Genomic DNA, 14,394 nt, shown 5'->3' with positions numbered 1-14,394 from the left:
CTCGTAATATCGTGAGGAATCCTAAACAAACTAAATCCAAACAAACGAGAATTCCCTCCTGCGATCCGGCAGAGCTTTTAACAAACCATAAATATGAAAATACGCATAAATAATGTATAATTGAAAGGACTGTTTATTGAAGATTGTGACTCGACACGTGATAAATTCTCTAAATAAAACAAAGGGCTGTCGCCTTCGCTTCCTGAAATCATTAACCCATTTCGTTTGATTTTATTCAGTCAACACATTTTCCGCAAACTGACAATGAGTTCAGCTCACAAGCCCATCTATTCCGCGACGTGTTCAAATATACTTCGCGCGAAGAAAACGTGTCTATAGACCTATTTGAAGTCACCGAAGAGATACCTCTAAAGAGTAGGCCGTGTCCATGTAATCATCCGGACAGTGAATGGGGCCCAATGGGGTTTAAAACAATCTTGCAATAAACGATTTTATTTATTTATTAATTATTGGTGATACTTAAAAAATTTTTATATGGATGTTGTAGGCGCTGATGTTCTCTACGAGAAAAATTCTATGCATTTTTCTTCTAACTTCGATATTTAACAAGTTAAGTACGATTAATTGGCATTTTATGGGTACTGACAAAATCCGACCATTCCACCGTCGAAAGAGCGAACTTTTGATAAAAAATTTCGTTTTTCCTCAATAACTCCGAAACTGTTAGACTTACGGGAAAATTGCATAAGACCTTTTTTGTAGAGGACGATAAGATCTACAATTTCCATATAAAACTTTCTCGCTAGCGTCAATAGTTTACGAGTTATCGACGAAAAACGAAAAAACAGTTTTTCGCAAATTACTCGTAAACTATTGACGCTAGCGAGAAAGTTTTATATGGAAATTGTAGATCTCGTCGTCCTCTACAAAAAAGATCTTATGCAATTTTCCCGTAGATCCAATGGTTTGGAAGTTATTGGCAAAAAACGAAAATTTCGCAAAATTTGAAGGGTACCCCCTTGGAAAAATCTTGGAAAAATTGAAAATTTTTTTTTTGTCAAAATATCGAAAAATCCTTCAAATAAAAGTTGTAGGTACTCCTATTACCTACAAAAAAGGACGTATATAATTTTCTTCTAGTTCGTATACTTCAGGACTAATCGATTAATTATTTCGTTCATCGTCAATTACTCTTTAACAAATAAATTATACGGTCAGCTTGGCCTTGGTTTTTCTTTTCTATTTCTTATTTCGGTAGCAATATATTCTAGAGGATATAAAAAATTGCAGACTTTTTGTGCGACACGAAATGCCATAAGGCTGCCACTCTAGTAATTTCTCCTAATCTTATTCCAGTAGTATACTTCCAAAGTAAATGTCACCCGCATTTCTACGTAATAAAATGTAATTATTATGGGTATCTTACAATGCAATTAGTAATACATTTTATTATCCACAATGCTAATGCACTTTGCACGGGTTCTGACGCAAAGGAAACGGTGATAAGAGCGAAGACGATCAATGAAACTGGCGAGTGTGAGTACTGGTACGTACCAGATATGATCGCGCGTGAACTATGTCCACCTACCGCTCGAGTCTATGTAGGAAGGCAGCTTAGATTTCGCGGCATTAAAGGAAAGCGGTTCGAGGCGGTTTCCGAAGGGATTAAGGGACAATTGTTTAATATGAACATGTTGGAACCTCGTGTTGGAACTCCTATTGCGGTGACGGAATTACTGGATGCGGTGGACGGTCAAGCGATACCAGACATTAATCATTTCGTGTCTGAACAGCATTAACTGCCTCTGATCGTGTTTCCGGTTATTACATTTGTAGGTATAGTCTACAGAGAAGAATTAAACGACTTGCGTTATAATTGTTTTATAGATTCGATTGAATTTAACAGGATTAGTGTAAATTTGTTAATACTGGATGTCAACAGCATATATCTCTAAAATATTCTTGCACAACGTTACGATGTATGAAAGGGTAGTTTATCTTTCGCTCGATAATACTGACGATTTCGTAATACTAAGCTGTCTCTAAATTTTTTATCAACGACTAAAAGTAAATGTGGCTGATCTTTGAACCTTAAAAAATTGTCTATTAAAGGAAAAAGTACTGTCGCCTTTTTCTAACCGATAGTACAATCTTAATCTTATCTGTTGGAATGTCTCAACATTTTGAAAGACTCCTCCCGTATTTATAATAATAGGCGCAATAATAAACTGTCTATCAATAAAAACGGACACCATTGCCAACAAGCTTCACGGTTCCTTACGTAACGCCGACATACGAGGGTGCGGTACCTGGTATTATTCATTATTATCTCCAGTGGTGAATAAAATATTTGGCCTTGATCTAAATAATCGAATGCTCGAATATCGAAAATGTCTATAAATAAATGAGCAAACCGTTCTAAATGAAAAAGAACAGGACACTGTCGCAGCCCGATGGCCAATCACTGATTCATTCCCGGCATTTTAGGCTTTCGACACTTGGCTCGTCGATTCCCGCCGCGTTCTCTGTTGCAACATTGTTTGCACGGATGTCCGTTCGATAATCGACCTATTTTTAACCCGAAAGGATTAAAAGGAAAAAGAACCAATGGTCTAAGTTTTCTATGATTTTACCTATTCGTTCTACATATTTCCTCGTGAAATCAGCTCGTATGTTACAAATATTCATGTATGTATCACTAAAGAGAAACGGAAACATTCTCTTGGTGTTGTCTAGCTTTGTGATCAAAGATCGTGGCACGTACTTCGGTCGTGGTCAAAAATTAGTGTCATTAGTGACGGTGCCATAATTACAACGCGTCTCAATATACATCGCTGTTCCTGACCTTTCTGTGCCTCACGCCTCAAGTAGTATCACCGTCTTTCTTCTTTCACAAAATGTTCAAAACTGTATTTTTAGCAATCAGGAATTTTTTAAATCCTGATTTTTCTGTATGTTACGTCGTCGTTCATATCTTGAGACGATCGCTGGCCGTAGGAATGGTAATCTCTTGAGTTTTTCACGAAAACGATAAACGCAGGATGTTTTATGTAATCCGATAATGAAACGGCGTGCAACCTACTTGGCATCGGAGTGTGATCGCGCGTAGTAAATTCGTGCGTTTCACAACATTATTTTTACCCGAGACGTATTGTTGTTGGCGTATCGCAAACGACTCGCTTGTTTTACGATTAATCTTTTAAACATTGTAATCGTACTGCTAGTATGTGCATCAATGCGTCGCGTGCAAAATGCCAGCCGTGGCCCGAGATTCACTTCGCGAATTCGGGGGTCTCAGGACCGGAACTAAGTTTAGACGCTCTGAGAGTCCGCTTCAAGCGTCGGAATCTCTTGTTTATTCTTCGGCGATAAGATATATTTCGTATTTTTTAACAGCTCGTTCGCACGTCTTGTATAACAGGCCTAAGCTTGCGGGTCCTAAGTAGCGTCGTTAGAAGTGCATGAAGCGAGATGTCGAAACGCATCTTCGATTAACACTGCAGTCAGAAATCGTGGAAGAGTGAAAGTAGGTTTCCTTGTTAACATAGGACTTTCCTAACGAGAGATACAAAGTTTACTAAGTACTCTACGAGATTTCAACGTCTCAGAACAACTGGATTTCCGTTGATTAAAGTCTAGCACGGATAGATTCGTATTTCTCTAAGCGATACGATTACGGTTCCACGTGAGATATATTGAGTCGCAGCGAGGATCGGCAAACAATTAAGTCAGCTTTGTTCTTTCCCACGATTCAATGAACCGTGGAAGAGAGGAGTCGACCTACGACATGGTTAGCGAAGCCGAGGGCCAACGCTGCTGATCCTCGCCCGTTTTCTATTCTAATTCTGCGGCTATTCTAGTCCACGACCGCCGGCCAATGGGCTACGTCCGCCAGAGAGTAAACGTTCTCTCTGTCTCTCCTCTCCTGCGCCCCTCTGTACCCCGTTCCTCGCGTCAACCGCAGTCGTTCTCGAGGCATCGCATGCACCAGATTATTCGTTCCTATCCTCCTTTTATTTGTCCACGCCGTTCGCGATTGAATCCTGGAACGGCGGAAAAATTCATTCGACGACTTTCCCCGTGAGCGCAAGTGCTTTCTTTTAATATCCCTCAGTGGCTGTGAACATCCAAGTCGAAGTAGAAAATTCAAGCAGGGGCAGAACGCGCTTCGGGGATCCGCGATAAGCGTGATCCTGGGGTCAAGGATCGACCATAGATCTCGAGAGACAATTCCGTAGATCTATTGCGTTCATCGTATGCTGGTGACTTTCAAAGTAGAGGACGGGTCGAGGGTTCGTTCACGTGGTTCCCCTCGTATCATCTTTCATCTTTTTCTCGTTCGAGTGTGAAAGACTCTGGTGATCCGTTGTGTGCACGAAAAGGGGTGAATTTCGCGGGAGAGAGACGGGGTGTGACTTTGTAGGGGAGGCGCGCGAGGACAGTAAGAAATGCAGTGGCGTCGACAGCGAAGGATTACCCACGTGATCGGATCATCTAATCACGTTCTACTTTTAGCGAGGTACCAAGACGGTACGGACATCCTGTGGAAGAGACTGATCATGGTTCTTAGACGAGAGCTTCCTATTCTTTTGCTATTCTTTTTTTTTGTCCAACACGTTCGCTGTTCCATATGTAATCTTCAGACGTCTGTACTGTTATTTATAGCGAGTTCCCGGCAGTAGAGAGTTCTCCTTTTCATGTCGCCGAACTTTTAATGAGATCTGAGTTTCGATTTATATTTGCGTAAATTGCATATCGAGGAAACCTGAATCGCTTACGTTAAATTGAACAGTGGACGTGTTAATTCGTATTGAAGCGAGTAACGAAGACTTAGATTGTCTCATTAGAGAGATGTATTTAGTTGAGAAACTAGTGCACATGCTTCGTTTCATCCATGAACAGTCACGAATGTACAGTAGTGATAGAATAATGAAATGTAGAGTTGCACAAGATCACTTATAGTTTGAAAGTAAAGCTTTTAATTAGAAAATTAGGTGTATTAGAACTTGCCTTTTGTTTCCTTAGGGACGAGCACACCTTGTGCCGACTTTTAAATGAAGCTAATTTTAATGTAGTTGTACTCAGAGTCATCGGAGTTGCTTGTTACTATCTAAGAAAAACGCGTGGTACGCTTATCTGTACCACAAATCATTCCACTTTGAGCTTATCTGTACCAGAAACCATTCCACTTTGAATTTCGTACAGAATTTTTTACAAGTCAGGAATTGTGAAATAATACTTGTTACGATATAAAGACTGTATTATGCTCAAATCGAATTAAAAAAATATTGAATTCTTTCGAGTCTTTGACCCTAAAAGCATAGTATAACCAACTATGCCAAGATGTTTATTGTAAGCAAATACTGTCGGGCTCGGGTAACAAATTCCTATGCAACGTGAATCCGATCGATCGCTGGTGTTCTATGCGAGCTTACTCTTACCCGTGTTACTTGTTATCCTCCATCGAGGATGATTATTATAAAAAAGAAAGCATTCTTTCGTGGTATTTTAATTTAATGAAAACCTAAGGAAGAAATGTTCTCCACTTGGTTCTCAGCTCCGCCCGGTGAAGAGGACGAAGAAGAGGGATTGCGAAACGGGTTCGTGAAGGGAAAAGAAAATGACACGGGCACGCACAATTTCGGTCGTAACCCGCAGAGTGGGCACAAGCCCCGGAGATCCGGAAGCACCGACGGTGGCTACGCTGGCGCCCGCCACAAAGACGAGTCCTCCGGTTCGCCGTCCCAGCCAAAGGTCATCTTCAACGAGGACGAGTACACGAGAATCACTACCCCTCGGCAGGACATGCTGTTCAAGAAGGGCTACCTATCGAAGAAGAAGCCGTGGACCGGGAACGCAAACACCAGCGCGACCTCCTCGACTACCGAGAGCCAATCGGCGTCGCATTCCACCGCAGGTAGAGGTATAGATAGAAACGTTGATGCATTTCATCGAGTTTCTCTGGCTTGTCTCGTCCGTCCCTTCCTGGTCGTGACGTCGTTTCCGGGAAGATGCTTGAGTGGCAGTTGTACGTTCGACTTACCCTCGTCGAGTCTAGACGATTTTCTGTGTTTCTCTAGTCGAAATGCATAGTAAACTTCGTACGTTCTCTCGTCACTAACAACAGACTATTTTAACTGAACGTGTGGTAATGCATCAAGTGAATTATTTCGTGTCCGTGCAGATAGAATTGTTAATTTAATCGATCGAATTGGATGTTAGACGGCAGCGAGACGACCGAGGATCAACAGCTGTTGGACAGGGACTGCACCACGGGCGAGTATCCACCGATGATGGACTCTGGCGCGCAATTAGGCTACGGGACGTTTTACGACCACGTGGGTGGTTACTACTACGAGTATCCTGTGATGTTGGTCGGTCCTGCGCCGATGCACCCGGCGCAGATGGCTCCGAACGTCCTAGCGGCTATGCCCTGTGGACCGGTACCCCTCAGGCCGATAGAATGGGTCAATCCTGCCTTTGTACCGAAGATGCCTGGGCAACCGTATTGCATGATGAATTACGAAGTGCGTTAGAATCTCGGTCATACATTTTAATGAGATGAAGAACAAACGATCAGAAATCGATTGAGTCGCTTTGTATTCGACGTTTCAGGCCAGCCAAGGCACGGAGGGTGCGGCGTTAGTGGAAGAGGGCAACGAGAGTTTGTTGCTACCGGAGAACTCGAACGGGACTTGCAACGAGAGCGGAACCGGCAGCGCGAGTTGCAGCGATAGCGTGGCCGGCGAAACGGAAGAGCAAACGGCCACGGAAGCCGCCAACGCAACCGAGGAACAACAGGCCGACGAACAAACGGAGGAGCAGACGGAGGAACAAGCGGAAGAGCAGTACGAAGACGAGCCGCAAGCGGAAGAGCAGCCTTTGGAGAACGGTGGACCGTTCTTTGATCCGATGTTGATGCAGCAGCCGGTGCAAGTTTCCCACGTGATACCAGTTCCTCAGCCGTACATGTACCCCGGGCACTACATGTTCGGTCCTCCCATGATCAACGTGAACGGTTAGTTGATAGAGACGAGAGATCTCCACTTATTCCCATTTGACTAGTCTCCCTTCTCTATCGGCAATGGATTCTCGAAAGAGGGTGTACCTTTGCTATCGCATGATTTTAGCCGCGGTTTCTTCCTGTAGCTTTGGTTCTGTTCATGGACAGATGGACGGAACAACGGGCGAACATCCGCAGGTCGTTTATCTCGCGACTTCGGGGAGGGACGGGTTCAAAGTTCCGCGATTCGCTTCGGATCCTTAAACTCGCTAATTCTCGTTCTGCTAATGCTTAAGTTATTTAATCAGAACGCAACGATCAGTCGAGACGTTGCGATGAAGTACGCGTTAAATTCCTTCCCCGCGTCAACCTAGGCGGTAGTACGTTTGATTGTACCTGTTTCTAATGTTAAACGAGAACAGTGTCGGTTGGATGCGCGGCCAGGAGAAAGGGATATAGCCAGATTCATGACTGCTGTCCCGTCCATCGGCATCATTGCTGTTTTATTACCGCCGTGCCTCTGCTACATTCAAGGTAAAATGGAATAATTCGCAAGGAGAGCCGTTGCGCTTTAGATACGGTCGCTGAGATATGGAGCAATTTGTGGCAAAGGTATTTTCAATAGAATTAATTGTAGAAGACAAGATAGTTAAAAATAGTTGAAATTTGATTATTGAACGTGGGCAGTACGCTAAAATTAATACAAATTTTCGTAAATTTAACCGTGACGAGATGCACGTCTTATGAATCTACATTTAGAAATCCAGTAACCTACATAGCCAAGATATGAATCATCTCTGCTCCAATATTTTATTCATTGTCTGATGTTTAAACAAAATTTTAAAGCTAACAATAATTGAACGTGAATTCGATTATAATCTAATAGATATATTTATTAAATCGTATCGGAAGCGGAGCGAAACGTGCGTGATCCGAATACCATGGCAGTTAGTTAAAAAACCATCGAACTGCGTTCCGTTCCTGGCATCGTCGAACTGATCGCGACCACGAAAATAGAGACACGGAAAGCTCCTTAAAAGAAGAGCGCCGCGCAACCGGTCGTCGTCACGCGATCCATCGTGGTTTCACCGTCGTCGAAAATAGTCGCGGATCCGCGGCGACGACGTCCGCGTGCATCCCCGTTCCGGCGATCGTACCTAAAGCCGAGATACTCTCCGACACGCTCGGTGTGTGTGTTCTCTCGCATACTTTGTTGTTCTAATCGTCTCGAGTCTCCGTCATCCGTGTTTCTGTCTCACCGTAATATATATATATACCATCGCAACTATCGGCACGCACGTTGCACACAGGGCGAAAAACTAAGCGTGAATATTCACCATTAACTCGCGCAAAATGCGATTTCTCACTGAGGGATAATGTACGCTTTCGTCTACGCACATCGACATTCTAATTGAACGTGAGAGCACGAGGAGCGGCGAGAGACTCCCAAGCCTTTGGCAGCTAGAGATCGGAGTGTCTCAAATAGAAGCGGTTTAAAATAGTCTCCTCGGTGGCGAAGGAGCTCGCGGGAAAAAGGACGAGGAAGCGGCAGAAAGGAGCCAAGTTCAGTCTCCGCGCCCTTCGTCGCGCGTCGATACCACTTTTCTCTTACGGGAATCCGACCTGTTGAGTGGGAATCGTGAGAGAGAAGTTCTATCGAGGCACGTTTCATTGAAATTTGTAGTCGGTTAGCGCTGCTCGAGGTCCGATTGATGGTGTGTTTCTGCTGTCCAAGGTGTTACGCTACAGGGCGGACCCATGATCAGAACCACGGAGTTCGCGGCTATGTCGGCGGCCTGTGCCAAGCGAAGAAAGAAAAAGAAGAGAAGGAAGCAGAGAAGACTTGCTGCGGTGAGTTTCGGAGATGTTTCGAATCGTTGACTCGAGCCCCTCGGTTCTATTCGCGGAATTAAATAAATGATCTCGGAATTTCGCAGGGTAACACGGAGGACGAGGAAGAAGGAGAGTACAGTTCCGAGTGTGATACCGGTCTACCGTCTTCCCGGCTGTCCTGGACAGCGTGTTCAACTTCGAGCAATCGACCGCTGAACCCCGAGTGCCAGGAGTTCCAGCTGCGGCAAACCGTCGAATTCGGTACTTCGCAGACCGAAATCCCAACGTCCGCCAACAATACGCCTACGTCCGAGAAGAGTTCGACGATGAATCAGTCGAGCACGTTGTCATCGGACGCGATGTCCGTCGATAACGAGGCGTGCAACGACGGCGTGTCCGACGATTCGAAGGACAGGAACGACGAACCAACGGAGAGCAGCAAGTCTGATCAGCAAGTGATGTCGACGTCTACGACTTTAGTGGAAATCAAATGTGAATCGAAGTCGTTGGAAGCGACCGACGACTCGGATAACGAAGCAAATAGACTGACGAACCGCCTACCCGACGACGGGCCGGCAGGTCCTTCGATGAACGAGACCGCGAGGGACACGACCGACCGAGAAAAACTGCCAAGCACTACCAAAGTAGCAAACAATGAAGCGCCGAGTGCCAATGAACTATGCGAACGACCGAGCAACGAAATGAACGGGAGGGTTCTAGTGAACGGGAAACTGGACTCCGACCTGAACAACGAGGGTGTGTCGACGAAAGTCGAATCGAGGTCGTCGTCTCCCGTGTGCGAAGAGAAGACGAGATCTAGATCGAACACCCCTAAGAGCGTGGAGAACGCGCAGGTTCGCGACGATCAAAGTCGCGAGACTCTGTCGAGTAGCAGATCGTCGTCGAACATGAATCCGAAGAAGTACAGCGCGAAGGGTAACAAGTTCGTGCGGGAACCGACACCGGGCCCGGATCTGAGCAATGCCACGGATGTAGAGAACGAAACGAATATCCTCGATCTGACTCAGAGTCTGGAGACCATGAATCTGTCCAACGACTCGAAGTCAGAATCTTGTGACGACAAGGTATGCAATTATCTGAGCAAAGAAGAAGTTATCGAAGCGCTGAATGAGGACTCTGGTTTCGAGAGCCAAACGAGGTTATCGGATTATCCGATCACGGAAGCGGTAAAGGAGTGGCTCCGCAGGGAAAAATCGCCAGACTTGTTCATCACGTCGACCGTGTCTATGGACTGCGAGGAGGACGAGGACGACGAATTGGACGAGGAAGAGCCGCCAAAAAACTTGCAAGGCAACCCCATGCCTGCACTATCTCTTAATAGCGGTGCGGACAATGCGGCATTGTCGCGCGCAGCTAGCTGCGGGGAATTCGCAAGGATCAGCAACGTCAAGAACGGGCAACAGGAACAGCAGCAGCAGCCGGAATTTAATAATGGTGGTATCTCGAGAAAGAAAAAAGATGCGAAGAAGAGATCGGAGGAACGAAGGCGAGTGGCTAGGCACGTAATGGACGGCAAGTTGGACCATGAAGTGATGTCCTCGTCGGATTCCTGCGGTCAACAAGAGGAGGTGATGAACATCGCGAGGTGGAAGAACCCGGTCAGGCAGCAACAGCAAGATGCCGTTGGTGAAGTTTGCGAATTTACTGAGAAGGATAGCGTTGCGGGTATGAGGGTTGCTTTAAGCTCTCGGATGGACTCGAAGAGGGTCAATGTGCGGCGAACGAAAAGACAAGGGAAATCGTACGCGCGGGATCCCACGAACAATAACGAAACGAAGAAACACGTGGACGACGTGGACGACGAGAACGATGAAGGGATCGTTGAGGATAAGATGAACGTCAGGACGTTCGAAAAGGGAGAGATAGTGGTGTCCGAAGAAGGGAAGTTATTGATGACTCCCGTTTACGAGATAAACTTGTGGAACCATCAAGACGCTTCGGCTGTGATCAAAACTGTGAACAAGAATGAAACGAGCAAACAAGTAACGGAAAAGAGGAAAGATAAGAGCAAAAGAAGCAGCAGCGACGAGGAAGAGAGCGCTAGCGGAATAGGTTCCTTGGACAGTATAGAGGAGCCTGACGTACTAGAATGCTGGGAGGCGGAAATAATCGAGCCTGTGATAACGCCGAAGAGGATGTTGCAAAGCGAGGGAGTATCGTGCGAGGGAGAGGCCGCGGAAGACGACACCATCGAGATCGAACAGGAGTACGTGCAGAAATACTATCGATTAGCGCGTGAGAGCATTACCAGCGTAGACGACATTAGTCTGAAGGCAGCAGACCCGTCGACTTCGTCCAGATCAGTGCCAAATACGTACGAGCAAAAGGAGGTTCCAACGTATAAGAAGCACGCTGGAGACAAGAATAACGTCCCCATCGACGAGGCTTTTGAAGTATACGAGAGCTGTTACAACGGGAACGCTCCGTTTCTGACGATCGATCCGAAAGTTTTCAAATCACGAACGTTGTACGGGCAGGAGGGCGAGCACCCGATACCGTGCAAGGCAGCCTGTTGTCGCATACAATGATTTGCCGCGGATATTTTTAATCAACAACCTCGTTCACGCGTGTGTCATCTGCACACGCTCCTCTCCACAGGGGCGTTTAATAACTACGTACCGATGTCAAGGCCGTCCTTTTCTAAGTACCGTAAGCCTCTGACGTTGTACTCTTTGCTGATTCATATTGTATAAGTGTATTTCGCGAACACGACGACAGACGGGAAACAGATGCGCGTAAGTTGTCGCCTATCGCGCCACTCATTATTATTTTCATTATCGCTATTATAGCGCGTTCTCTAATTGCGTTAAGCGAACTACGAAAGAAAGACATGTAGGAAGGGAGAGAACAACCCTGTGGATCGAAACTCTGAGGCATGCTCAAGGGCAGCGGATAATAATTATAGCAGAAGCCTACGTATCGCTATTCATTTTTGTAAATAGCTTTAAGAAGTCGCTGTCGCAAATCGTGTTTTACGAAGACTTCGTTCAGATGTTATTATCATATGCATGATTGTATATGTTTATATATATATGATATTTTTTGACATTGTCGTCGATACGTAACTTGATGCACATATTCCTTTTACTTTTCGTTTTCATTCATTCTCTTCTTTCTCTATTAATTTTAATTAAATGAGAGAAAAAAATAGTTCGTTCAACATGTATGGAACATCGTTTAATATGAATCGAGCTTATCGAAGAATCGGTTCACCGAACTGTATAAATATACGAATAAATCTTGAAGTCTGAACTCTGCGAAACAGAGTAACGAAAAACAAAGAAAAATACAAAATAATAAAAACGCGATCGACACAGATTTGATCGAAGCATGCTGCGCCACGTTATTGCTTCTGTTATTAATCGCTACGATATTTTGTAAGCATTAAACACACGAATTCTATTACATCAAAGTGACTAAGGCATATTTTTTACGAATCTTATTGTAGAACGTAAATTTTAAAGCACGTTCAAGTTGAGAAAAAAGAGTAAAGGAAAGAAAAAAATTAGCGTTGTTCCACGTACCACATTAGATGGCCTTTTTCGCTTAGAGACAAACCGCGGTTGTTCTTGGTGCAAGTGTTCTAAATGTAAGCGAGTTGTAAAACCATGATGTTCACTTCGATAGGGTCATGTTGAAAATTCCTAAGACGAGCAGAAGAGCTTGCGCGCTATTCATGGGAATTCGGGATTAAATAATCGAGCTACGCTTTAGATAATGTACAACAGTCGTATAAGACACAGTAATAATAACGGAGTAGAGTTTACAAAGGATTAGAGTTATCGGATATGAAACGAACGAAAGATTTGATGAACAAAATGAATACTATTTAACTATACCGCATGTAGCACTACGAGATGTATATAGATGAACTAAAGAGAAGATTTAAATCGCATTCGGTTCTTGTTGGACGAATAAGAGAAACGGCATGTTTGTATTAGATGTTCAAGTCTGGAGGGAAAAGAAAATAGGAGAACGAGCCTCACTCATAAGTACATACGTATAGTGTACACGTTGTACACATTGCAGAAGTTACAATTGTTATCTCATAGATCATGCCTTAGTTAAGTTGTATCAAGTAGATCGAATACCTCAGTTTGCATATTATGTAAGTCGATCGATAGACGTGGTTCATGAAAAAATGTCAAGTGTAGCTGGTACGTAATACGCATCGTGTATGTACGTATGGTATGTATACGCGTAACGATTTGCATTGATGTGGCAACAAACACGTATGATATACTGCGTACATTTTTGCAAACCGTTACGCATGATTCATACTGCTATCAGCTATAATTGATTAGAGAATACGTAAAAAGTCATATATATATATACCCCATATCATAAGGCGAAACATACCTCAGATACCTGTATATATAAAAAGAAACTACTGATCATCCAGGCATTAGCAACATCAATTACGATAATAATAATATTAATTATTAACATTAATGATAACGTTAAACGATAACTGATAATAATAATAAAACTATTATCACAACAGCGATATAGGCACAATCGTTCCTGCGAAGCTTTAGATTCCCTAAGCATCATTGTAACGTAACACAATAAATAATAATCCAGGACGATACCATAATAACGATAGAAGAAGAACGAAATTCATTTGACATCCAATTACATTACGAAGATATAAATGTATCGCTATATTGAATAACGCGTTGTATCAATTGTGTGCCTTATTCCGCGGCTACCATTTTTGTAACTATTCTCAAAGCCTTATTCTCGATGAAAACAAGAAGGGAAAGAGGACGAGGACAATGGCTATCGAGTGATTTATGTGACGGTTGAAATTTCGTGAAATCGAGAAGAAGACGACGAAACGCAAGGCTTAAGTTTCACATACTTACGGTGATGATGGTTCTATCCGAGCATACATACCAAACAAAGACGAATACATTGATTTTTTTTTGTTCATACATTACGACTACCATGTTCATCAATTATTTACGACCGATGCGTACATTCGTGAACATTGTTAAGCATTAACATCTTACACTAGCATCTTACACGAGAGACATGTTATCGTATACTTATATTTTAGTTGAAGTAAACGTGTAAGGATAAGTGTACTTGAATTTTGTTGTGTTTTTGCTTAAAAAATAACGAATAAAATGTTTCAATTACCTCTCGTCGGATTCTCAATCCTTCACCAACGTACACTTAATGGGTCACATCAATTAAAATAATAAAAAAAGGTACAGAACTAATTTTAAATAAGAAGACACATCTGAGCGGTACGTGCGTCCATTCAATTTCAGCGAACTATCCGATCTTTCAGATACGCAAGTGCAGGAGGTACCAATCGGAAGTCGGGCGATGGTGGAGCGCCGCTAAGCGATAGCTCGAAAACGAGCAAGATGGTCGTCGATACGATTCGATACGATACACGAAGCGAGATACGCGAATGGACAAGAAGTGCTGCCATCGTTCGCTCGTGCGAGAAGCTAGCCAGTTGGTCGGACGGAGACGGAACGACGGGCAACGCTAAAAAGAACGAAAGTGCGAGGAAGGTAAAACGATAGCGACTCCCGTTGATCGGACAAAGAGGAGGAGGA

General features: G+C 43.9%; 2 protein-coding genes across 6 annotated transcripts in view; one reads left to right on the top strand and one right to left on the bottom strand.

The window, feature by feature from the left end:
- The window catches only part of LOC108626552 (uncharacterized), a 28,521-nt gene extending 14,557 nt beyond the window's left edge, over window positions 1–13,964 (top strand). Inside the window, exons 2-7 of one of the 5 annotated variants that reach the window (XM_018027489.2) lie at window positions 4,200–4,491; window positions 5,519–5,884; window positions 6,184–6,488; window positions 6,577–6,979; window positions 8,700–8,815; window positions 8,902–13,964. In XM_018027489.2, the coding sequence (XP_017882978.1) occupies window positions 4,410–4,491; window positions 5,519–5,884; window positions 6,184–6,488; window positions 6,577–6,979; window positions 8,700–8,815; window positions 8,902–11,346 (3,717 nt within the window). In that variant the 5' untranslated portion in view covers window positions 4,200–4,409 and the 3' untranslated portion in view covers window positions 11,347–13,964. Of the gene's footprint in view, window positions 1–1,219; window positions 4,492–5,518; window positions 5,885–6,183; window positions 6,489–6,576; window positions 6,980–8,699; window positions 8,816–8,901 lie in introns of those variants that run through there. The other 4 variants (XM_018027405.2, XM_018027319.2, XM_018027641.2 and 1 more) reach the window with 4 other exon arrangements.
- LOC108626876 (aladin) overlaps window positions 1–14,125 on the bottom strand; it is a 32,373-nt gene extending 18,248 nt beyond the window's left edge. The window contains exon 1 of the mRNA XM_026816902.1: window positions 13,964–14,125. The gene's annotated coding sequence lies outside the window, so the exon portion shown is untranslated. The remainder of the gene's footprint in view (window positions 1–13,963) is intronic.
- Window positions 14,126–14,394: the final 269 nt, after the last annotated feature.

Source organism: Ceratina calcarata, unplaced genomic scaffold, assembly GCF_001652005.2.
Source record: "Ceratina calcarata isolate Rehan_Ccalc_2016 unplaced genomic scaffold, ASM165200v1 scaffold1, whole genome shotgun sequence".
Lineage (NCBI taxonomy): Eukaryota > Metazoa > Arthropoda > Insecta > Hymenoptera > Apidae > Ceratina > Ceratina calcarata.
This window is presented reverse-complemented; position numbering and strand designations above follow the sequence as displayed.